General features: G+C 54.3%; 2 protein-coding genes across 4 annotated transcripts; one reads left to right on the top strand and one right to left on the bottom strand.

The window, feature by feature from the left end:
- The first annotated feature begins 2,309 nt into the window (after positions 1–2,309).
- Fam89a (family with sequence similarity 89 member A) lies at positions 2,310–16,966 on the top strand. Its single transcript, XM_069998158.1, has 2 exons — positions 2,310–2,605; positions 12,411–16,966. Exons 1-2 carry the CDS (start codon positions 2,342–2,344, stop codon positions 12,684–12,686), a joined length of 540 nt encoding a protein of 179 aa, XP_069854259.1. The 5' UTR covers positions 2,310–2,341; the 3' UTR covers positions 12,687–16,966.
- Positions 14,097–21,989, bottom strand: Arv1 (ARV1 homolog, fatty acid homeostasis modulator). 3 transcript variants are annotated; one of them, XM_069998157.1, is made up of 6 exons: positions 21,820–21,989; positions 20,807–20,926; positions 19,168–19,321; positions 17,752–17,931; positions 16,072–16,215; positions 14,097–14,446 (listed from the first exon to the last, which is right to left on the bottom strand). In XM_069998157.1, the coding sequence occupies exons 1-5, from the start codon at positions 21,970–21,972 to the stop codon at positions 16,073–16,075; spliced, it is 750 nt and encodes a 249-aa protein (XP_069854258.1). In that variant the 5' UTR covers positions 21,973–21,989; the 3' UTR covers positions 14,097–14,446; position 16,072. The 3 variants fall into 3 exon arrangements, with proteins under 3 accessions (XP_069854258.1, XP_069854257.1, XP_069854255.1); XM_069998156.1 differs by having other exon boundaries at positions 14,097–14,389; positions 17,752–17,976; XM_069998154.1 differs by having other exon boundaries at positions 17,752–17,976.
- Positions 21,990–21,992: the final 3 nt, after the last annotated feature.

A 21,992-nucleotide genomic window follows, 5' to 3' on the forward strand; every position in this document is an offset into this window, starting at 1 on the left:
GTGGAGCTCTGTGGCCACACAGAATGAGCGACCAATAATAAGTCAGAAAACAACTGAAATAAATAAATACATAAATAATGGCAGACTCTACAGTCACTACATGTGTCATTGCCTTAAACGTCACTTTCAGGTAGCATGGAATTGCCAGAGTGAGTGTGTGCACTAGTTTCACTGGCTAGCTAAACTTTGGGTCTGGACTGTCCCCTGGACTCGTGAAGGGCAGTGACCTACTTGTGGATTTGCACTGTCCTTTGTCACACGGGATTTGCATTGGGGCTCTGGCAGGCCAATCTGTGGGGCTGAATGAAGCTCAGTTTGCTTTCACTGCACTGATGTGTCTGCCTACTGCTCCTAGTTCCAGACACTTCTTTGTGCAGATTCCAGAGGATGCCAGAAGCCTCTGTCCTCTCCCCCTTCTCTTCAGTGGGTTCTGTCCTCATTTCTTGCTGTTCCTGTCCACCGTGAGCGATGCCAGCTGGGACAGCTCCACGCTTTTGGTGTCTGTGAAGCTGTTCTCCCAAAGAGCATTTCCAAGCACTGTGGGGCATGAAGGGGGCTTTTGAAAGTCTGCTTCAGCTGGACGTTGGTCAACGGGATGACCTTTAGTTTGCTGTCTTCTCTCTCTCAGGACTCACACAGGATTAAAAGGAGAGAACATGATTACATGCCTCGGAGGCTAATTCTCCAATCCTGGAGCAGCAGCCGCTGCAGTCTGAAAACCACCACTTAACCCCCACTCACAGCTTTAATTTCTGTATGGACTGAACACTTTTACTTTTAGACCCGCTCCCCACCAAACCAAAAGGCTGTCAGCTTAATGGAGGGAGGCTCACAGGAACAAACTCTATTCATTCGACTACACATACTTAAGAACAAACTCACTGAAAAGCCTTTTTAATTTTATTGGATGCTTGATGTGACAATGCACACAACACACGGAGGTCCACAGTGAAAGTTCTCCACCCTCACCCCTTTCTTTCTTGGAAAGTAGATTGCGGCTCCTTGGGTCTGTTTGCCTTCCTGAGTTTCAGCACTTGGGGCAGACGGTTACTAAACTGTAAGATTTGGGATTAAAACTCAAGATTGTGAGGAGACAAAGTAATCCAAAATTGTGTGTGTTCAAGGGTGTGTGTGCACGCTTGTGTGTGCATGTCTGTGTATGCATGTCTGTGTGTGCATGTCTGTATATGCACGTGTGTGTGCACGTCTGTGTGCATGTCTGTGCACGTCTGTGTGTATGTCTGTATGTGCACGCGTGTGGGCATGTCTGTGTAGGTGGATGTCTGTGTGTGTGTGTTTTCCTCCGGCAGGGTCTGGCTAGGCGGTCTGGATTAGCGTTCCCCTCGCCAGTCTCACACCTCCCATCCGTGCTCGGATTACAGGATGAGCCGCCACCCGGGCGACCAGACCAGCTCAGGGGCTTCAGGACGAGGCGGAGGCGAGGCCGGCCGCCTGGCGAGGGCAGGGCCTCGGCGTGACCCCAGGGCGGCTCGGGGCGCTGGCTGTGGTGGACCCGGGGTCCCCGCGGGAGGCTGGCGCCCGCTCCTCCCTCCGTCGGGGGTCCGGCGTGTCCGCGCTCCACTCCCCACGCCAGCTCCGCCAAACAGACCCGGAAGCAATGGATGGGGCGGCGCCGGCGCGGGGAGGTCATGGGAGGTCACCGTCCGGGGGACAGGCGGCGGAAATGCGCGGCAGGCCCGTGCAGCGCCGCGGCCCTGAGCGACTTGTGCTCCACCGCGCCCCCGACGACGAGCGGCGCCCGCGTCCGCCGCGCACCCCACGACGAGCGGCGCCCTGGGGGCGGTCGCGGCTCGGCGCTCGCCCCGTCTGAGAAGCCGCGAGGTGGGCGGGGCCCGCACAGCCGGCCTCCTCCTCCTCGCCCTCCCCGTCCCGCTGCACTAGGGCCTGGGCCGAGGGCTGAGGTGGAGCCGGAGCCAGAGCCTGGCCGGCCGGGAGCCCGGGCCCCGGCCGAGGGGCGGACCGCGCGGGAAGGGCGCGCCGGCCCGGGGCTCCCGGAGGGGGCGGGGCCTCGGAGGACCCGGGGCTCCCGCGGGGGCGTGGCTGGGTCTGAGGGCGTGGCCTCTGGGAGCCCCATGCTCTTGTAGGGGGCGGGCCAGAGGGGCTGGGGGCGTGACCTCGGGGAAAGCCGAGGACCTAGCAGGGGGCGTGGCCTTGGAGGACCTTGGGCTCTCGTGGGGGCGTGGTTGGAGCTGGGGGCGGAGCCTCTGGGAGGGCGGGCGGAGGCAGCCATCGGGTGGGGCGGTACGGGTGGAAAGTGGGCGGGGCCGTCAGGGCTTCGAAGACTCCGGCCCCCGGCGGGCGCGTGGCCGGGCGCCGCGCGATGAACGAGGCCGGGGCGGCGGGCGCGGCCCGGGGGCTGCGCGTGGACGGGTTGCCGCCGCTGCCCAAGAGCCTGAGCGGGCTGCTGCACTCGGCGGCGGGCGGCGCGGCGGGCGGCTGGCGGCGGCTGGAGCGGCTGTACGCGCAGAAGTCGCGCATCCAGGACGAGCTGAGCCGCGGGACCGCGGGCGGCGGGGCGCGGGCGGCGGGGCTCGCCCGGCCCCCGAACCTGGACGCCGCGCTGGCGCTGCTGCGCAAGGAGATGGTGAGTCGTCGGGGCGGCGGGCCGCTCCCGGAAGTCCCCGCGCCGCCGCGGGGCCGGCGCCCGGGAGCCGGCGGGCGGGCGGTCGGCGCGGGCCGGGCGGGGCGGGCTCCCGCGCGGGCGGCGGCGGCAGGGTCTGGAGCTCGCCGGGTCCCGGGCCTCGGCGCCGGAAGCGCACTGGGCGCTCGCGGGCGGCGGGCGGGCGGGCGGGCGGCGCCGGCCTCCCCCGGCCCCACCGCCTCCTGGCCTCCGCCAGCCCCAGGCGCCCGCGCCGGCCGGGTCCTCCCCGGGGGGGAGGGGGAGTGAACGCGGGAGCCCCGCCCTCCCCCGGGACCGCGACCCGGAGGACCGGGCGCTTTAAATCATCACGGGGGTCGGAGCCCGGGCCGGTTCGGGCCCCACGTGGGCAGGTTCCCCCCGCGCCCGCGACCAGGACGCGCCGCCCGCACCGGACGCGGCCCCCACGCGTAGTGGACAGACTGGAAGGCGGCAGCGAGGCCACGGCTAGTTCCCGTGGAAGGGTTTTCCTAAGTCCCTCACGCCGGCCGGCCAGCCATGTTGGGTACGAGTGGCAGTGGGCGGGGCGCGGGCGCGGGGCCGCAGCCCCCGGCGGCCCTGCTCCTCGGGCGCCCCACTCGCTAGGCCACCGTCGCCGACGGGAGCAGCTGCCATGTCCTAGCAGTGTCCAGGTCCTCCAGGGCGATTCAGGTCCACCTCCACCTCCCGGTGACCCCCAGACCAGCCAGTCGGCGGAGGCAGCGGCTGAAGAGCCTCAGGGATTGACGTTTAATGTGAGGGTCCAGGAAAGTGATTAAAAAAAAAAAAGTGGTCAGAGACGACTCAAGCACTGCTATGGAAAATCTGTCGGAGCAGAACAGCGAAAAATGACAGCCAGGCGCTGGTGGCTCGCATCTGTGACCTGACCGGCAGGCTGAGATCCGAGGATCACCTCTTGGAGCCAGCCCTAGCAAAAGAGTGCTTGAGACTCTTATCTCCAGTTAATCCCCTCCCAACGGAAGGTGTGAGTGGAGCTGTGGCTCAAGTGATAGAGCCCCAGCCGTGAGCAGAAAAGCTGAGGGACAGCTCAGGCCCCAGTTCAAGCACACACAAGAAGCATCACGATCTTAGCACAGAGATGATCATCACTGATTTGGGATATCTCCTGAAGAGGCAAAGTGCCAAGTGTAGCAGACATGTCTGGTCCCAGGACTCCAGAGGGGGAGGTGGCAGAGGCTATGGGTTGGGAGCTCGGTCCTGTTATATTTTTGCACACAAATGTGTGCACAGACACACACATACACGGGATGCACACACAAGATTGCATTGTACATTCTTCTGTGCCTTTGGGGGACACTTGTTGCAGGACACTTTCTCAGTCCATGTGTCCTGCAGCTTTTCAAGCAGGGGCACGTGCTACTGTGTATCAGTGAGCCTTGATGCAGGGGCGTGGGGTTCTCAGGGCAGTGTGCCCTCTGTGGTTCTCAGCGCAGTACCCTCTGTGGATTCTCAGGGCAGCGTGCCATCTCTGGTTCTCAGGGCAGTGTGCCCTCTGTGGTTCTCAGGGCAGCGTGCTGTCTGTGGTTCTCAGCACAGTGTGCTGTCTGTGGGTTCTCAGCGCAGCGTGCCGTCTGTGGCTTCTCAGGGCAGTGTGCCCTCTGTGGTTCTCAGCGCAGCGTTGCCCTCTGTGCGTTTTCAGGGCAGCGTGCCGTGGGCAGCATGCCGTCTGTGGGTTGTCAGCGCAGCATGCCATGGGCAGTGTGCCATCTGTGGGTTGTCAGGGCAGCATGCCGTCTGAATTGTCGCTGTTGGGAGTGGCTGTCTTGGTGGGGCTTGCACAGCAGTGCACGCCTGTTTATACATTTGAGAAGGGGAGCTGGAGGCTGGAAGATGAATCTGGGTGCAGAGAGCACCTGTTGAAGAGCCTGGAGCTGGAAGTGAATGTGCTGCCTCCAGGACAGACAGTAAGGAGGCCAGGGGCACAATCTATGCAGGTTGGAGAGGCCGGGAGTCCTGGGGGGAGGGGGGTAGCCTATCCTTGACTGCACCCTGTCCCATGAGTTAGAGCTTGCATTCCGAGTGGCATTGCTTCCTTTCTACCAGCCCCATATCTGTGAAATTCTGTGCCTCAAGAGTCCCAGTAGCCTCTCAAGAGATCCCGTTGGAAAGCTCCAGAGAAAGCTCAAGGATCAAATCCTTAGTTGTTGCTCTGAAGCAACCGCTGAGAGAGTCATTCTGAAAACCTTTGTTAATCTGTTTCTGAGTCACACTGGGCAGCCCTGGCTGGGTGAAGGTGTGAAGGGCTGGAGGGTGGAGGGCAGATGGGAGATGGCTGGCTGTTGTTTGGGAGCTGGAAGCACCTGCTGGGTGGGTGGAGGCAGCCCTGAGCAGCAGCATCCCACTCTGCTCCACACCAGTTCTCAGTTTCCGTGGTGGAAGTCTCCTTGAGGGGTAGAAACAATCAGAACTAGCTTTCTGCCGCAGGAGGAGCGTAGGAAGGGCACGGTGTGTTGGGAGGGAGTACAGGCTGAGCCCACAGTGGGCAGCTCTTTCCCCTCCCCCTTAGTGTCCTCCTGTTGGAGCTGCCTGGCTAGACAGGTCCAGGCTCAGTTCTGGCCACACTTAGTTCCAGTGGGCAGACGCCAGTTCCGGTAGTTTGGCCAGCCTGGACCAGTTATGACTGGGATAGGACTGTTTTAATCAAGAGGGTGGAACTGGATTCCCCAAGGAAAGAAAGTTTTTTTGCAGTTATTTCCAAGTGAAGGTTGTTGCAGCCACACAGGCAGATCTGAAGAACTAAAAAGCGTTTTTTATTCCACCTTTAACTTTGATCTACTACTTTACCTATTTGTGTCATTTACCAAATGTATACGTGTCTTACGAATGTCATAACCTTTCCATTCTCCTTTGGTTAAAGGCACCGTGTGGTACTGTAGACATCAGGCGTGCGTTGCTAGCATGCTGAGTACCTTTTCATCGGCAGACCTCAAGAGAGCACAGTCCAGGTGTTTCCATACCTTGGAGCCTTTAGTGCCGTCCCCTTCTCTGGGCTTTGGCCTCTGGCCTCTGATCTCCTTCTTGCTGTAGCTCTGGAAGGTCAGGTGCACCAGGGGGAAGGCCTCAACTGGAAGTGGAGCCGACCTGATGCCTGGGGCCTTTGTGCCACCAAGGAGGGCAGAGTGGTCAGCAAGGCCTGGAGGGGTGGGTCCCCAGCCCCTGTCTTGCTCTGGCAGGGGTGTCCTGAGGGCTATGGCTGTGATATCGGCACTGCAGGCCCTCGCCCCCCGCTGCCCCCACCGCTCACCCACTGTGTTGGCCCAGGCCCATGCCCCCCACCCCCTGCACTTCGATCTGTGAAACCAGCTGGACAGTTCCATTAGATGTGGGGCATTTCCCAGGTTGCTGGGGGTGGATTGACCAGCCCTCTGCCAATGCTTACTCGTTATTTGTTTGTTTATTTCTTTTTCTTTTTGGTCAGTTGTGGGGCCTGAACTCTGGGACTGGGTGCTGTCCCTTGGCTCTCCAGCTCAAGGCTAGCACTCTACCACTTCCTGCTTTTTCTGCTTATGTGGTGCTGAGGAATCGAACTCAGGGACTCATGCATGCAAGGCAAGCACTCTACCACTGAACCACCTTCCCAGCCCCTGTTTATTTCTTGTGTGTTGGGTTTGAACTAGAGGCTTGGGCGGTGTCCCTGAGCTCTTTTGCCCAAGGCTAGTGCTCTACCACTTGAGCCACTACACCACTTCTGGTTTTCTGGTGGTTAATTGGAGATCAGAGTCTTTACACACTTTCTGACCTGGGCTGGGTTTGACCCGTGATCCTCAGATCTGTCTCCTGAGAAACTAAGATTACAGGCGTGAGCTACCAGCGCTGGCTATTTTAAAATTTTTATTAACATAAACTAACTGTACAAAGGTGTTTCATTGTGATATTTACGACACATATACAATGCACTTTGATCAAATTAGCGCTTTCCGTGTTACTTAACCTTTCTCCTGTGGATTTATGTTGTGTTTATACATATTGTAACACACTTTTAAAGTATTCATCTCACATCCCCCTTTCATAAAAACAACATAAGCACTGCACTAGAAAGTAGCGTCCACGTAGGTTGCACAAAGAGAAACACAACCAGGACCCCGTAAGCACGGCCAGTACCCTTGTCTGTGTGGACTCCAGGCTGTCCACGGGGCCACAGCGTGGCCCTGCCGCTGCAGCCCTGCCCTGCCTCTGCCTCAGTGCTCCCTGGCCGGGCTGCGTCCTCCCCCTCGGCCTCAGCTACAGAATCAGTGTCCACGTCAAAACAAGGACTTGTCTGTGTGCCTTGAACCTCTAGAAATGAACTTGCTAGCTGTTCTGAACTTCAGAGGGGAGGATGTGCGCCTCCTTGGAGTGAGTGTGATTCGTTGTGTGTTTTCCTTTCATGATGAATTTGTTTTTTTCCTTTCTGGGCTGCGGATGGAGCTCAGGGCCTCGCCCAGGCCACCAGCACTGGCCTTCTGCACCTCACCCTGCCCTGCCTTTGTTAATGACAGCCATGCTGGTAGGGGGAGCCGAGCACCCCGGGAGGCTGTGAGCTGGCTGAGCAGTGCTCTCCCCACAGTCCTCTTTCCAGAAAGTTCTCAGACATTTGTTTTCCACTGAAAAGTTTGCCCATGTGTGTGTGCATGTGCGTGCATTCACGTGTGTGTGTGTGTGTGTGTGTGTGTGTGTGTATAGATCACTGCTGAACTTACTCTTCTATAGCGTGTGTTTTTGATCGCCGCACCTTGATCACTTCTTTGGAATGATTGCATTGTTATCACTTTGACTGGGGCTAACTCTGTGTCCTAGGCTGGCTCAAACATGTCTTCCTGCTTTAACTTCCTGAGTGCTGGGATCATAAACACGACCTACCACACTCAGTTTGCACTATCATTTCTTTTTTCTTTTTTTTTCTTTTTTTGTCAGTTGTGGGGCTTGAACTCTGGGCCTGGGCTCTGTCCCTCAGCTCTTCAGCTCAAGGCTGGAGCTCTACCACTTGAGCCACAGCACCACTTCTGGTTTTCTGGTGGTTCATTGGAGATAAGAGTCTCACGGACTTTTCTGCCCTGGCTGGCTTTGAACCGTGATCCTCAGATCTCAGCCTTCTGAGTAGCTAGGATTACAAGCATGAGCCATCGGCACCTGGCTACACCATCATTTCTTGAACCTGGTGTTTTTTCTATCCCAGCTGAGGAGTTCCGGCCATGGGAGGAGCATCCTCAGAGGATGTTGGCATGATGCACCGCCTTAACCCTACCCGCCACTTGACTGTCCCTAACCACAGGGTGCTGAGATAAGGTCTCTTCCTCATAGGCTTAGCTTACTTTAGCTCTGCTGTATTTGGGGAAAAGTTGCTTTTTGTATCTCTTAAACATACTATTGAATCATCTCAACTTTTAGGTTTAGTTTCTTATATGAAACTAAAATACTTAAAAATATTTTTAAAATAAGGTTTTTATTTCTAAAGAACATCTTCATGTTTTTCAGAATGCTTTGCTTCAAATCAGCAAACATTTCTCTTTAAAGCTTCATCTGGGGTGGCCGTGTTGCCCTTGTGGCCTTCAAAGGCATTAGACTTTTGGGACCCCAGCCCTGCGGGGTGAAAGGAAGCAGGTTGGGGTGGGGCATGCTGAGGCTGGGGAGCCACCTGGCAGGAGGCAGTGAAGGTGTTGGGGGTGGCGAGAGGAAGAGGAAGGAATGGCCAGGAAGGAAGCAGGAAGCCTGAACAGAAAAGAAAGGACGTCAGCAGGCTGTTCACCGCCATGGAAACGAGCCCGATCGTCCCTCGTATTCTCGGTCTAGAATAAAGGGCGGCATGTGCAGGGTAGAGAATTCTGTGTGTTCAGAGCCTGTCTCAATGTTTCCCCAGCGCTTTCAGAAGACAGCTCGACGAGGAGGCACCCTTGTCCTTGGGGACCCCTGGGGATGCTGTGGCTTCCTTGGTGAAGTCTTAGACCCCAGCTCCCCACTCAGAGAATGGTGTCTGTCAGATCTGGTCACTTGTCTCTGCAGAGGCAGTGGGGGATGGTTGTGTGGCTCAGTGTGCCAAGGGACACCGCATGATGGGAGACACAGGGCAGCTCCTGAGCAGTTCCCCAGTCCTGCAGCTTGCCCCGGAACCCCTGCCTTGTGGGAAGGCCTCACCTCACCTCCATGCAATGAAGAGCCGAGAGCTCACAGGAGGAAGCCTGGTCTGCCCTCTGGCTTTTCTTAGGTAGAAGTTGGGTGGTTTTTGTGGTTGTTTTTTTTTTTTTTTGGTGGTACTAGGATTTGATCTCAAGGCCTCAAGTGTTTCCTTGGCTTGCTTGTACACTCAACTAGACTAGCGCATTACCACCTGCACCATGCCTCCAGATGGATTTTGAGCTGATTTTGAGATGGAGCTCATGGACTTTTCTGCCCACGCTGTCCTTCAACTTCGATCCTCCAGATCTCAGCCTCCTAGTACTAGAATTACAGGTGACTTGATGATGGCACTTTCTATAGGGAAACCTTGGGTTGCAGGGGCACATCGGGCTGCCTGTCTAACACTGCACCTTCCTGGGGTATGTCATGACCCAAGGCTCCACCCAGCACCACCCATGTCTGGCACCCATGTCTGGCCAGCCTTCTGTGGCCCCCTGTACCCTACCCCCTTCCCCCACTTCCTCCTTTCTAGACAGATTCCCTTTCTCCTGTAGTGCCCTGGCTTCCTGCCTCAGTGGGAGCAGCTGGGCAGTGCCTATGCCACAGCTGAGGAGGAGCTGAGCCAGCTGCCCAGGGTCTTCAGCTGCCCTGGAAAATGAGTGGACACCTTTGACAGCCTCCGGGAGTACCGGGTGTCTGAGAGAATGTCCGGGTTGTTCACTGCAAGGCTTGGCAGTCCTGAGGATTTCTGCCAAGTCAGAGCAAGTGTCCTCTAGAGCCTGAACGAGGTGGCATTGAGGAACTGGGGCACGCACAGGTGTGTGTGTGCACATGTGTGTAGGTCCTGGGCACGTGTCTGGCTGTGTAATGAGTGTGTGTAGGCCCTTGCTGTCTCTAGGTGGGGCAGACCTTCATTTCTAGGCCAGTGTCCCACCCATGACAGGCAGCTGTGAGTCACTGCCGCCCATAGAGGCCTAGTAGAGGTTTTGGCAGCTGAGAAAGAGCCTGGAGCCACGCGTGCATTGCGTCTGGTGGGGTGGGGGGGGGTCTGGGGCGGCGTGGGGGGCAGAGCTGCTGACACCTAGGAGAGTCCTTCGGACCCAGGTGACCCAAGAAGGCCATTTATCTCTGCATCTGCACAGTGCTCCTTCCATCTTTGTTGTTGGCTCCTAAAGGGATCCCGAGGTGGGAAGTAGAGTCCTGGGGTCCCCAGCCCTGCTGGGTCACGGCAACTGGGAGAAGTGAGCTCAGGATCTGATGAGATTTTCATGTGTGTTTTTTTTTAAGTGAATGGGAAATGCGGGGTTGTTAAGGGTTTTTTTATTTTTTTATTTTATTTTTTGTCCATCGTGGGGCTTGAACTCTGGGCTTGGGCACTTTACCTGCACTCTTCAGCTCAAGGCAAGGTCTCTACCGCTTGAGCCACAGCACCCCTTCTGGTTTTCTAGTAGTTTATTGTAGATAAGAATCTCACAGACTTTCCTGCCTGTGCTGGCTTTGAACTGTGATCCTCAAATCTCAGCCTCCTGAGTAACTAGGATTACAGGCGTGAGCCACGGACGCCCAGCTGTGTAAAGGTTTCATTCCTTGTCTTAAATAGTACAAGAGTCAGATGCCTTGACCTCAGAGAGTTGAGGTCATGGTGGTTCAGATCTGATTCTGAGAAGAATCCTGGAAGATAGGAGCCGGAGTGGAGGAGGGACTCAGGTAGTGAGTGACAGAGCTCTCTAATGTGAACTGTGACAGAAATATTCACCTACAGAAGGGGAGTTGTTTTTCTTTCATTTTGTTCTTTCTTTTAAGACATGGTCTCTGCTGCCTGGTGACCCCAAACCCCAGGCTTGTGAACAGGAGCCTGGCGACTAAGTGGCTTAGAGGAGATAGAGACCTTTGTGTTCAGTCTGCTGGGTTTCACTGAGACTGGCCATTAGACTCACCTGGTGATGTTTAAAACTCAGAGGGCTAGATGTAGCTTGGTGGTAGAGTGCCTGCCTACCGTGGGCAAGGCCTCGGATTTGAACCCTAGCTCTGGAGACAACAAGAGCAGTGGAGAATGGCCCAGCTGTGGGGCCTGTGTGACGCTCAGGGATCCTGGAGTACCTGTGCATCAGAAGCCACTGAACCTGGTCTGCTTTTGAGAGCAGGCTAGGATCCCACACTCAGGTGCTTACATGCACATCACCATGCATGTGGATAGAACAGCAGCCCTGCCCACCCCGCTGGGCCACAGGTGATGAGTCAGTCTTCTCTTCTATGGTGGCGGAGGTGTGGTCCACCACAGAGCCAGTGAGAAGGGTCAAGCTGGCCTAGGGACTGTGCCCTAACTTGCCACCATGCTGTCTTACCAAGAAAGGATTCTCTTAGGTGTTCTAGAAGCACAACGAGTCACGAGGGTACTAGCAGAGTGCATCTGTGTCCAGCTTTCTCCTTGAGAAGACTTTTCCAGTGCTTTCTCCACAGTCTGCTTAGATGGTCAGGTGACCGAGTGGTCACCAGAGCCAGTTGGTCATTCTGTGTGTGGTGACGAGGCACAGCTGAGGTTTGAGGCACCTGCAGTCGGGTCCTGGCTGTATTCCTGGGTGAAGGCTCTTCCTGGGCCTCAGGCTCCCTCTTTTGTGCATGGGTATACATAGGTATCTTATGTGGCTGTCTTATGTGGGCATACAGCCAGGCTGGCAATGGTGGAAGCTGAATGCACCACCAAGTGGTACACGTTCCTGTGTGGACACGTCCCTGGCCCCAGCACACAGGTGGGCATCTTGAGTGGTGACTGGTTTTCTTTCACCCCGCAGCCCTGTGACAGAAGTCCCTCCATCTTGCAGAAGCTGAGGTCTTCAGGGGAGGGTCACTTGCCCAGGGCAGGGGGCAGCGCTGCTCACCTTTGCCACCTTGCAGGTCCAGAGGTACGCTGGCTTTCTGTCCAGTGTGCACCCCCACCCCTGCTGTGCCCATTGAAGGCTCCCCTGGGTTTCCAGGCCCAGGGACCTTCTCTGTGGGGTGGACAGATTCGAGTGCCCTGCCCTGGTCTGCAGTGGGGTGGACGACTTGAGCACTTCTGTGACTAAGTGTTCTGTCACACCTGCTTTGTGAAGGCGGCTTCTGGGAGGCACTGCCCAGGCGGCACTGCCAAGGCCACGCCTCACCCGGCCCTGGCTGATGTAGGGACGGATGACAGCCATCTCCAGTAGGACCAGCCCTGTTAGGGGAGAGGGGAGTCTGACCCCCGATGCTCCCAGGACAGCGTGTGGCAGGGAGAATCTGCCCCTCACAGTCTCTCATGCCTGGTCCCCACATATGGCAGGCCAGCCAAATGTGGGTCTTATCTGTGCTTCATGGAGAGCGGATCCCCGCCCCCAGCCTCACATCCCAGTGAGGCTAGTGGGGCTCCCTGAGACGCGGTGCTGGTACTTCAGGGGGGCGGACCCCATGGGCTGGGTTCACCCCTACAGTTTTGACCATTCCCAGACATGGGAGCAGTGTCAGTGTGGCATGACACAGCCCCCGTGTTCTCCACACTGGAAACCCATGCATGCAGGCAGTGCGCTGCGGTGTTCCACATGGGAGGCAGCCGTGTGCTGGCCCTCCAGGCTGGCTGGGTGTTTAGCCCCAACCAAAGTCCAGTGCTGATGCCATCTGTCCTCCCCACTCTTTCCTCTAGGTTGGCCTCCGCCAGCTGGACATGTCCTTGCTCTGCCAGCTCTACAGCCTCTACGAGTCAATTCAGGAGTACAAAGGAGCGTGCCAGGCGGCTGCCAGCCCGGACTGTGCCTATGCGCTGGAGAACGGCTTCTTCGAGGAGGAAGAGGAGGAGGTGGTGGAGGATTTCCAGGGGCAGAGATCCCTCCAGGAGTGCGGACGCCGAGGCCCACCCCGGGACTTGACACTGCCCATGGCCCCACTGTCCTGTGGTGACTGGGGTCTGGAGTCCATCTAAGGCCTGAACAGGCTGGGTAGCACTTCTCCCACAAGAAAGCACTACTGCCCCTCCGTGGCCGGTGGCCCTCCATGCAGGGTGTGTGCACGGTCTTCTTGGTGGTGCAGACTGTCCCAACAGCTATGGCTCAGGCTCACCTGCTGTCAGCTTGGTGGAAGGCCTTCGCTGGCATTTGTGCGGTGACTGGGCACAGGTTATTTGTAAGCTGTGGTTTAGGGTCTCTGCTTCCAATGGGAGGTATGCAAACCACCTCCTTAGCATGCTGTCTAGTCAGTTTTTAGATCCTTTGTTCAGCTTTATTGTAAGCTGCATCATTCATTATCCAGGTGGCCTGCTAAGAGCTTCCTGCTGAAGCGGGCATTTCTGCCAGTCCGAACGCTGTTCCCCGACCCTCCCGGTTACTCACTCCGCCCTCAGGGATAGGAGGAGGGGAGGCTGTGTGCAGGGCTGGACTGGGACGAGCAGTATTTTTATCACTCATGTAGTAAGGTAGCTGTTTGTCTTTAAAGACAGATGTAGACCAGCGTGTCACACTGCAGGGCCTCCCCCAAGTGCTCACTGAAAGCCTTAATGTATATTTATTAACACACCTGACGGGAATGTCACTTTGGATTCAACATGAGGATAAATGTGCTCAGCAGTTACTGTGTTATTAACTCAGAATCTTCAGCTTTCTTAACCTGAACGAAAGTCCACCCCAAGTGGGGGGCGGACCGTTGTCTGCCCAGGCTACCTGCAGCTGACCCTCACTCAAGGGCTATTCATGAATTGTCAGTTTGGCGCATGGGTGGTCAGTGTCATCATGGGAGCGGTGCCAGCTGGGATTCCCTGCCGTGCGTCCCCCATTGCCCAGCCATGGCCCAGCCTCCTCCTGCCTGCTTATGTTGTGGCAGGGTGCCCATCACGCCTGGCCGTGAACCTCCTCCTATGACAGGCCAGGATTGATCGAGGCAAGGTACCAAACGCCTTCTCAAAAACAACAGAACAAACTGGGGACTGGGGGTGCATACCTGTCATCCTAGCTACTCAGAGGCGGAGATCTGACAATCATGGTTTGAAGCCAGCCCGGCCAGGAAAGTCCATGAGACTCCACTTAACCACCAGAAAGCCAGAAGTGAGCTGTAGCTCAGGTGGTTGAGCACTAGCTTTGGGCACAAAAACTCAGGGACAGTGCCCAGGCCCTGAGTTTGAGCCTCAGGACTGGCACAAAAAAACGAAACAAACACCACAAAAATTCCAAACAAATGGATAGGGTTACTGTTATCACCTCTTTTTTTTTTTTTTTTTTTAATAGCCTTTCTGAGATGTAATTCACCCCACAGGGTATACAAGTTAATGCTTTGGTTTTGGTCAGCTGATGTGAAAGAGCAAGCAGCGTTGTTACTGAGTTAAACAATTTACCAAGTCTGATTCTTTTGAAAGACTTTATTGAAAAAAATGTTTCCACTATTGTAAAAACAAAATATTTAAGAAACTTGAGTTTAAAGGATTCCCCTGGGGTACTCTCTCTCTCAGTGCTGGTGCTGCTGGGGGGGGAAAGGGGGTTCTGGGTTCTGCTTCACACCACAAGGCCCTCGCTTCCCCTCACTGGTTGGGCGTCTGACAACTGCTCACGTGTGCAGAAGGATCAGCAGCTGGTGACGGGGAGGTCAGGGCGCCTTTTGCCAGTACCACAGCGATGCTCGAGGCAGCAGGATCTGGGGCTGCAGCAGACACGGGCACTGAGCACAGGACACTTCAGTGACGCACCAGCATGGAGCCTGAGACCGTGCGATACAGGACATTGCTCCTAAGTGTTACTAAGTAGGGGAGCCTATTGTCATAACCTTAAGTGACACCTGCCAGCCAGAGGCACTGATGAGAGCTGAGAAATACCAGGTCTGGCAAGCTGAGGAACGCCACCTGAGGAGGCTCTCTGGATGGACGCAGATGCTGCAGTGCCATCTGGCACAGTGTGTCCCCTAGAGAGTGACCTCTGAAAGGGAAGAGGTGAGCCGAGGAATGGGCTTGGGAGGAAAACCCCAATTACAGTGCAGACAACCGTGAGGGCTGAGCCACACAGTCACTCCAGGGGAGGCTGGGAGAAGTGAGGGTCACTGCAGAGGAGGCTGGGAGAAGTGAGGGTCACTACAGGGGAGGCTGAGGAGAAGTGGAAATCACTGCAGGGAAGGCTGAGGAGAAGTGAGGGTCACTGCAAAAGAGGCTGAGAAGTGAGGGTCACTGCAGAGGGGGCTGAGGAGAAGTGAGGGTCACTGCAGAGGGGAGCTGGCAGTCAAGGCCCTGTTTTGAGCCAGGCACTGGTGGCTCACGCCTTAATCCTACTCAGGAGGCTGAGATATGAGGATCATGGTTCAAAGCCAGCCTGGGTAAGAAAGTCTATGAGACTCTAATCTCCAATGAACCACCAGAAAACCGGAAGTGGCACTGTGACTCAAGTGTAGAGGGCTCCCCTTGAGCTGAAGAGCTGAGGGACGGCGCCCAGGCCCAGAGTTCAAGACCCACAACTGACAACAAAAAAGGATTGTTTGGGGGGAGGTGGTGACACTGAGTTCTACGTCATAGCTGCTTGTCCTTGGATATGGCAGGACCTGCCCAACCTGCATTAATGAGAGAAACAGACCAGCAATTGTGCAGAGAGCTGGAGGCCTGGGGCCTGGAAAGGGTTCCCAGAGGGCTAGAGGACAGAGCTGCTCAGCAAAGGAGAAGAGGTGGCAGGGAAGGGCATGTGTCTGAGGAGACACTGGGTTGGAGGATGAGCCCTGTGAAAAGCAGCTTTCCTATGGGATTTCAGACTGCAGACTCAGCAGCTGTGCAAATGTGTATCTTACCCAGAGGAAAGCAGCATAGAAGGGGATGAATGAAGCAGGCTCAGCCTGGTGCAGAATAAAACGTGGGTGGGGTGTGTGTGTGTGCACGAGTGTGTGCAGAAAGAGCCATTGTGGAGGCAACAGCATCTCTGAAGACCCAAAAAGGAAGAGGGTGAAGTGGCAGGGGGCGGGCAGGGGACAGCAGGAGAGGCAGAGCAGGCCAGAAGCAGAGAAAAACTCAAGGTCAAGGGACCGAGGTAAGAGGTAGCAAGAGGCAGGGTGGTGGAGAGAGGAGGAGGGCAGCTGGGCTGGGTGGCAGGCCTTGCCAGTGGACTTCAGAGTGTGAGGTCCCACCATGGCAGGAACGGCTTGCATGGAGATGTCTGACGGTGAGGATAAGACCCAGAAGCAGCCACACGAACTTTTTGCTATGACAAACAGAACTGGAGAACCCGGGGACCCATGTGTGCCAGTCCTGGTGGGGAGAGGTGCTGGGGGAGGAATGCAGCCCAGTAGACATGTGGTGGTGCACACCTGTGGTACTGGGGGTCTACGGTGTCAGTGTGCATGGCCCATACCTCAGAGGTCCTGAGACTTATAGATGGCACAGTCGCTACTGACGTCCCACTCCACTTGCTGGAAGAAGTAGACCATGGCGCTCTCCAGCAGGGAGCCACTCAGCACAGCCAGCAGAGAGACCATGCGGTTGATGTTCAAAGTCACTGGAATAGAAAGGTATTTGATATGCTCTTAAGAACTTAAATTAGGGGCTGGGGGTTTAGCCCAGCGAAAGGGTGCCTGCCCGGCGTGCACAAGGCCCTGGGTTTGGTCCTCAGCCCTAGAAAAACAAAAAGCTACAAAAGACCAAAAGAATTTAAATTAGCCAGGGGCCAGTGGCTCAGGACTGTAACCCTAGCTACTCAGAAAGCTTAGATTTGAGCATCAAGGTTCAAAGTCAGTCCAGGCAGCCAAGCCCTTGAGATTCTCATCTCCAAAGCTGGAAATGGGGCTGTGGCTCAAGTGGTAGAGTGCTAACAAGTTCAGGGACAGCATCTAGGCTCTGAGTTCAAACCCCAGGACAGACACTAAGAGACCCCAAAAAATTTGTTTTAATTAAATGAGCCAAGCGTGGCATAGCTTGTAACCTATCCACTGGGGGCAGAGTTCATTGGACAATGGCGCAAGGCTAGCTTAGGCAAATGAGGTTCCTAAGACTCCATCTCAATCAATGCAAGGCACGGTGGTGTGTACCCTTTGTTCCAGTTATGAAGAAGCCAGGCTGGCCTGGCACAGTGAGACAGGCAAAAGGGGCTTGAGTGGTAGCATTCCTGCCTGACCCGTCCCAGACCCCAGCACCACAAACACCCAGACCACAAACACACAGCCTTGAGCTCAAAATCCAAGTACAAATGAAAGAAGTCATTTAGTAAAGTGACCTGTGATGTGTTCATAAAGCTGTTTTTGGGAAATCTGCCCTTGTCCTTATTTATATTTCTTTCTTCTGTGTGTCCATCTGCAACCCTTCTGTGAGAACAAGAGTCTCAGACTACACCACCAACACCAGGCTGCTATCTGAACAGACTCAAAAAAGTTTGAACCAGGGCTGGGAAGGTAGCTCAGTGGTAGAGTGCTTGCCTTGCATGCATGAGGCCCTGGGTTCAATTCCTCAGCACCACATAAGCAGAAAAAGCCAGAAGTGGTGCTGTGGTGCTAGTCTTGAGTTTAAGAGCTCAGGGACAGTGCCCAGACCCAGAATTCAGGCCCATGACCAGCATAAAAAAAAAAGTTTGAACCAATAACAGAAACAGCGGCAGTGTTCTACTCTGCATTATGATTCAAAGTACCAGGATGCAGGTTCATTCACCACGGCTTTATGGTACTGGAGGGGCCTCATGAACCCTAGCAGTTCATCTGGAAGAGTACTTTTCATAGTGCACGGGGAAAGTGAAGACACATTTCCGGACAGAGGAGTACTGTCCGGGCATGTAATTCTGACTGACAACTACCCAGCCTGTTACTCCAGACAAGCCCAAGGTGATCCCACAGCCCCACGGCACCCAGACGATACAGGCAGACGCATTCTGGACACGGAAGTGCTGTGGTCACATGTAACAATACCAAGTGCTTGTCGTGTAAAGCACACTGCAGACACCGGTCATGTTACAGTCCTACAAAGAACCCCAGGGTTCGGCAGGCATAGTGTGTCAGAGCCTCCCCGTAGGCTGAAAGCGGAGCAGGGAGAATACAAGCACACTTGCCTCTGATGGCCTGGGAGTTCGAGGTCAGAACGAACACTTTGATGAGCTTGAGGCACAGTGGTGTGTAGTCGTGCTCCCAGATGACGGCCGGGATCAGCAGCAGCTTCCCATAGCTCGACAGCAGCAGCGCTTTCAGCAGCAGAAAGAAGTTGGGCTTTTTCTTTGCTGTCCTGGGTCGTTCTAGCCACAGGAAAGCAAAAATGCCAATAAAAAAGGCAGTTTGTTCTAGGAGGAAATGAGAAATAAAAATATAGATGTCTCTCTCCAAGCTTAAACCCTGATGAAAAGAATGTTTAAAAGATCAAATGGTCAACTGATTTCATAAGGAATGCTTTAACAACATCAAATTTTCTTTTTCTTCTATTTAAAAAAAGTCATGCAGTTTCGGGACCTGGCTCCATCAGAACCTTCATACTTGAATACCTGAGACTATAGGTGTGTGCTATTGTGCTTGGCTTAACTCAAAGAAACAGAGAATTAAGCAAACTAGTAATAAAGCAGCCACAGAAATTAATGCAGTTCTGACCAAGCCACAAGTTTGAATTCTGAAGAAGGGCATTTTCTCTTTTCCTTTTTGGAAGTAAACTGGTACTGGGTTTTGAAGTCAGACTTTCAGTTCTGGTTCCACTTTTTTGCTCATTGCTGGCATTCTACCACTTGATCCATACTAGCCTAGTCCAGCTTTTTTGGAGACTCAGACTTTTCTGGCTTTGAGCCTCAATCTGCAGATCTAAGTCTCCCGACTAGCCAAGATTATAGGTGTGAGCAACCAGCACCTGGCAGAAAGGCACTTTTTAAATACAAGTTTGGGAAATAGCCAATTTCCCTGTGAGCCATCAGCTATAGAAGTTTTTCCCCTTAACTATGTTGAATTAATATAATGTAATTAGTTCAGTATACTAGGTAGTATCTAGCAATTATCAGTCTGTTTTTACTAGAGATGGAGTTTACCTAATCTTCAGTTGGGTAACTTAGAATTTAACAATTATGACTTTAAAAAATTTTTGGTGTCAGTCCTGGGGCTTGAACTCAGGGCCTGGGCATTGTCCCTGGAGTGCTGTACCCCTTCACTTCTGGTTTTCTGGTGGTTCATTGGAGAGAAGAGTCTTAAGGACTTTCCTGTGTGGGCTGGCCTAGAACCTTGATCATCACAGATCTCCTGATATAGCTAGGATTACAGGCTTTAAAAATTAGGACTTTTATTGACATTAAGCTTTACAGTGTTTTATGGAACTTTCTACTCTGGTAAGTATAGCTGTTTCCATACCAAAAGAAGGCAAGTATTAGACCAAGTAACCTAGCAGCTTAGTGAACCTTTGGTCTCAAATGCTACATCAGCTAGCTCCTCTTAGCAGTAAGGCCTGTGACTTGGTTTTAATCAGCAGCTAAGTATGGGGAGGCGCGGCATGACCTTACCTAAAGATGCGATGGCGAACATCCTGTAGAAGTCCCACTCCCTGGTGTAGCGGATCAGGTCATCAGGGGCGGTGCTCTGGCTTGAATCCTGCAGCTGCCACCACCTCAGGTATGCTTCACAAAGCAAACAGAACACGCAGAGCTTCCCATGGATCTGACAGTCAGAGACGAAGTCAGTCAGGAAAAGCAGTGCTCTGCTGTGTTTATTTACTTATTTAGCCAGTCCTGGTGTTTGTACTCAGGGCCTGGGTGCTGTCCCTGAGCTTCTTTTGCTCAAAGCTAGCACTCTACCACTTGAGCCACAGCACCACTTCTGGCCTTTTGTTTATGTAGTGCTGAAGAATGGAACCCAAGGCTTCATGCATGTAAGGCAAACACTGCCAGTAGCCACATTCCCAGCCCTCCACAGGCAGAGCTGAAACATTTGGTTTTGAAGAATCTTCTGTGTAGGCAATTTCAATTTCAGCTAAGTGCCTAACTGTATTCCTTCTATCAGGTGTTTTTGTTTTTTGTTTTGGCTGGTCCTGGGGCTGAACTCAAGGCTTGGGCATTCTTCCTTAGCTTTTTTTTTTGTCAAGGCTACCACTTGAGCCACAGCGCCACTTCTGGCTTTTTTGGTAGTCAGTCAGAGCTAAGAATCCCATGGACTTTCCTGTCTGGGCTGGCTTTGAACAACTGTAATTCTCATATCTCAGTCTCCTGAGTAGCTAGGATTACACGCCTGAGCACCACTGCCCAGCTCTCAATCAGTAGTTTTTTTTTTTTTCTTTGTCAGTTGTGGGACTTGAACTCAGGACCTGGATGCTGTCCCTGAGCTCTTTTGCTCAAGGCTAGTGCTCTACCACTTTGAGCCACAGCTGCACTTCTGGTTTTTGAGTGGTTAATTGGACTTAAGAGGCTCACAGAGACTTTTCTGCCTGGGTTGACTTTGAAACTATTCCTTAAGTCTCAGTCTTCTGAGTAGTTAGGATGACAGGTGTGAGTCACTGGCACCCAGCTCAATCAGTAGTTTTAAATCAATAATATTCTTCAAAACCATATGAGAGATCTCTCAAATTATATCTAGGCCCCTATTCTGAGTCAGACCTTTGGTAGTAAAACTTTAAAAATGAAAGAATACAAATCAATACATGGAAAGAAAACAATTCAGAGGCAAAAACAAGCTGCAGGTTTCCAAAAGCACGAAGTTTGGGCAAAACAGACAATAGCAGACAAATTGCCTTCACGTCTTACATATTTCCCCTACAAATTAAGATCTGTCCTTCAATGTGAAGTGGGGATGAGAGTGGGGCCTGCAGGCTGGGAGCTCCTCAGCCCACACACTGGTTCTGTTGTACTTCATACACTACAGCACAGAAAGCCCAATAAATGATGTCTTTAAATATTTTTCTTCTGACCGCTTCTTGTAGGTCCAATTCTCTCCCACACTGACACATCATACAGGGAGCCCACTAAAAGCCAGTGGAAACCACAGAAAGCAGCTGCCCTGGCAGAGTCCTCAGCAGCCACCAGCCCACCCCACTCGGGTAGCATCCACTGGCTCCTAATCAGGCTGAGAGACCCGCCCTCCACACACTAGCTCTTCTTGTTACTCTTTAGAAATATAAAAAGCATCATCAGAAAAGGCTACATCACTTACATTTATCTTAGTATTGAAAAGAATGTGCCTGTAGGCCTGGGCTTTGCATAAAATAGCATTAATCAAGATGATGACAGGATCATACTCGATGTATTTGTCTACAGGCTTCTGGCAGGATTTCTGGAATAATACAGGATAACATTAGAACCAACAACTCCATACTGTGAGATCTGAAAGGACTTGAAAATGTCTTGTTTTACCCATGTACACCAAAGGTGGATGGGCATACACTGAAGTCAGTTTCCCATGTTTGTCTGTAAGAAGTGGTTTTACAAGAGACTAAGCGTCTAACTGGACCACACGTATCCAAGGTGCTCAAAAGGTATTTCACTTCAAGCTGATTTTTAGGTGGGAAGGCGTCCTGACGGTCCTGCGCGTGCGGAATGTTAGCAAGTCTGGCATGGGCTTTCGCACATACTGCCGGCCCCACGGCCTCACGCTGATCTGGAGTCTGCGTGAAGCAGGCTGCCTGCCTGCCCCGCCTCTGGGGTAGCCGGTGGGCACCCGAAGAGGCACACCACCACGAGCCTGGGGAGCGGGCGTCTTCTGGACAGTGTGGAGCAGGGTGCTGACCGTGCGCGTGAGGCCAGGCCGGCAAGGGGCTCTCCAGGAGCGGCGGTCTGCAACCTCGCGGGCTTCCCGCAGGGGCAGGAAGCGCAGCCCGGTTGGTGCTGCCCCTCCAGTAGAACTACCGCTGTAGGTCACACAGCCACACTGGGAACTTGGAGGTGCCACAGCGGGAGGGGCCGCGAGCTCCCACCCCGCACCCCACGCTCGGCTGCGGGCCGAGGTGCTGCTGTCACCCGCATCCAGAAGTCCGTGTTCCCCGGCAGAGCGGCTGGGATCGGGAAGGAGGCCCGTCCGCCGGACGCGGGCCAGGCCAGGCCTGCCGCGCCACTCACCGCCCAACCCGCACCCCGAGCGCAGCCCCCGACTAAGATCTTCAGCCCGCGGTGGTTGTGAACCCGGTACGGCCTGCAGTCACCCACCCCCCGCGGTCGCCCCGCACGCACGCAGATGGTGATCTTCAGCACGCCGTGGCTGTAGTCCCGGTACAGCTCGCGGGCCTCCCGGTTGCACTCGATGCAGCGGTAGCAGCTGGGGGCCGATGCCGGCCCCTCCGCGCCCTTTCCGGGCCGCGGCCCGCAGCGCCCACCGGTTCCCATGGCCACCGCGCGGCCCCGCT

This window comes from Dipodomys merriami, unplaced genomic scaffold, assembly GCF_024711535.1.
Source record: "Dipodomys merriami isolate MVZ:Mamm:240054 unplaced genomic scaffold, mDipMer1.0.p SCAF_51, whole genome shotgun sequence".
Classification (NCBI taxonomy): Eukaryota; Metazoa; Chordata; class Mammalia; order Rodentia; family Heteromyidae; genus Dipodomys; species Dipodomys merriami.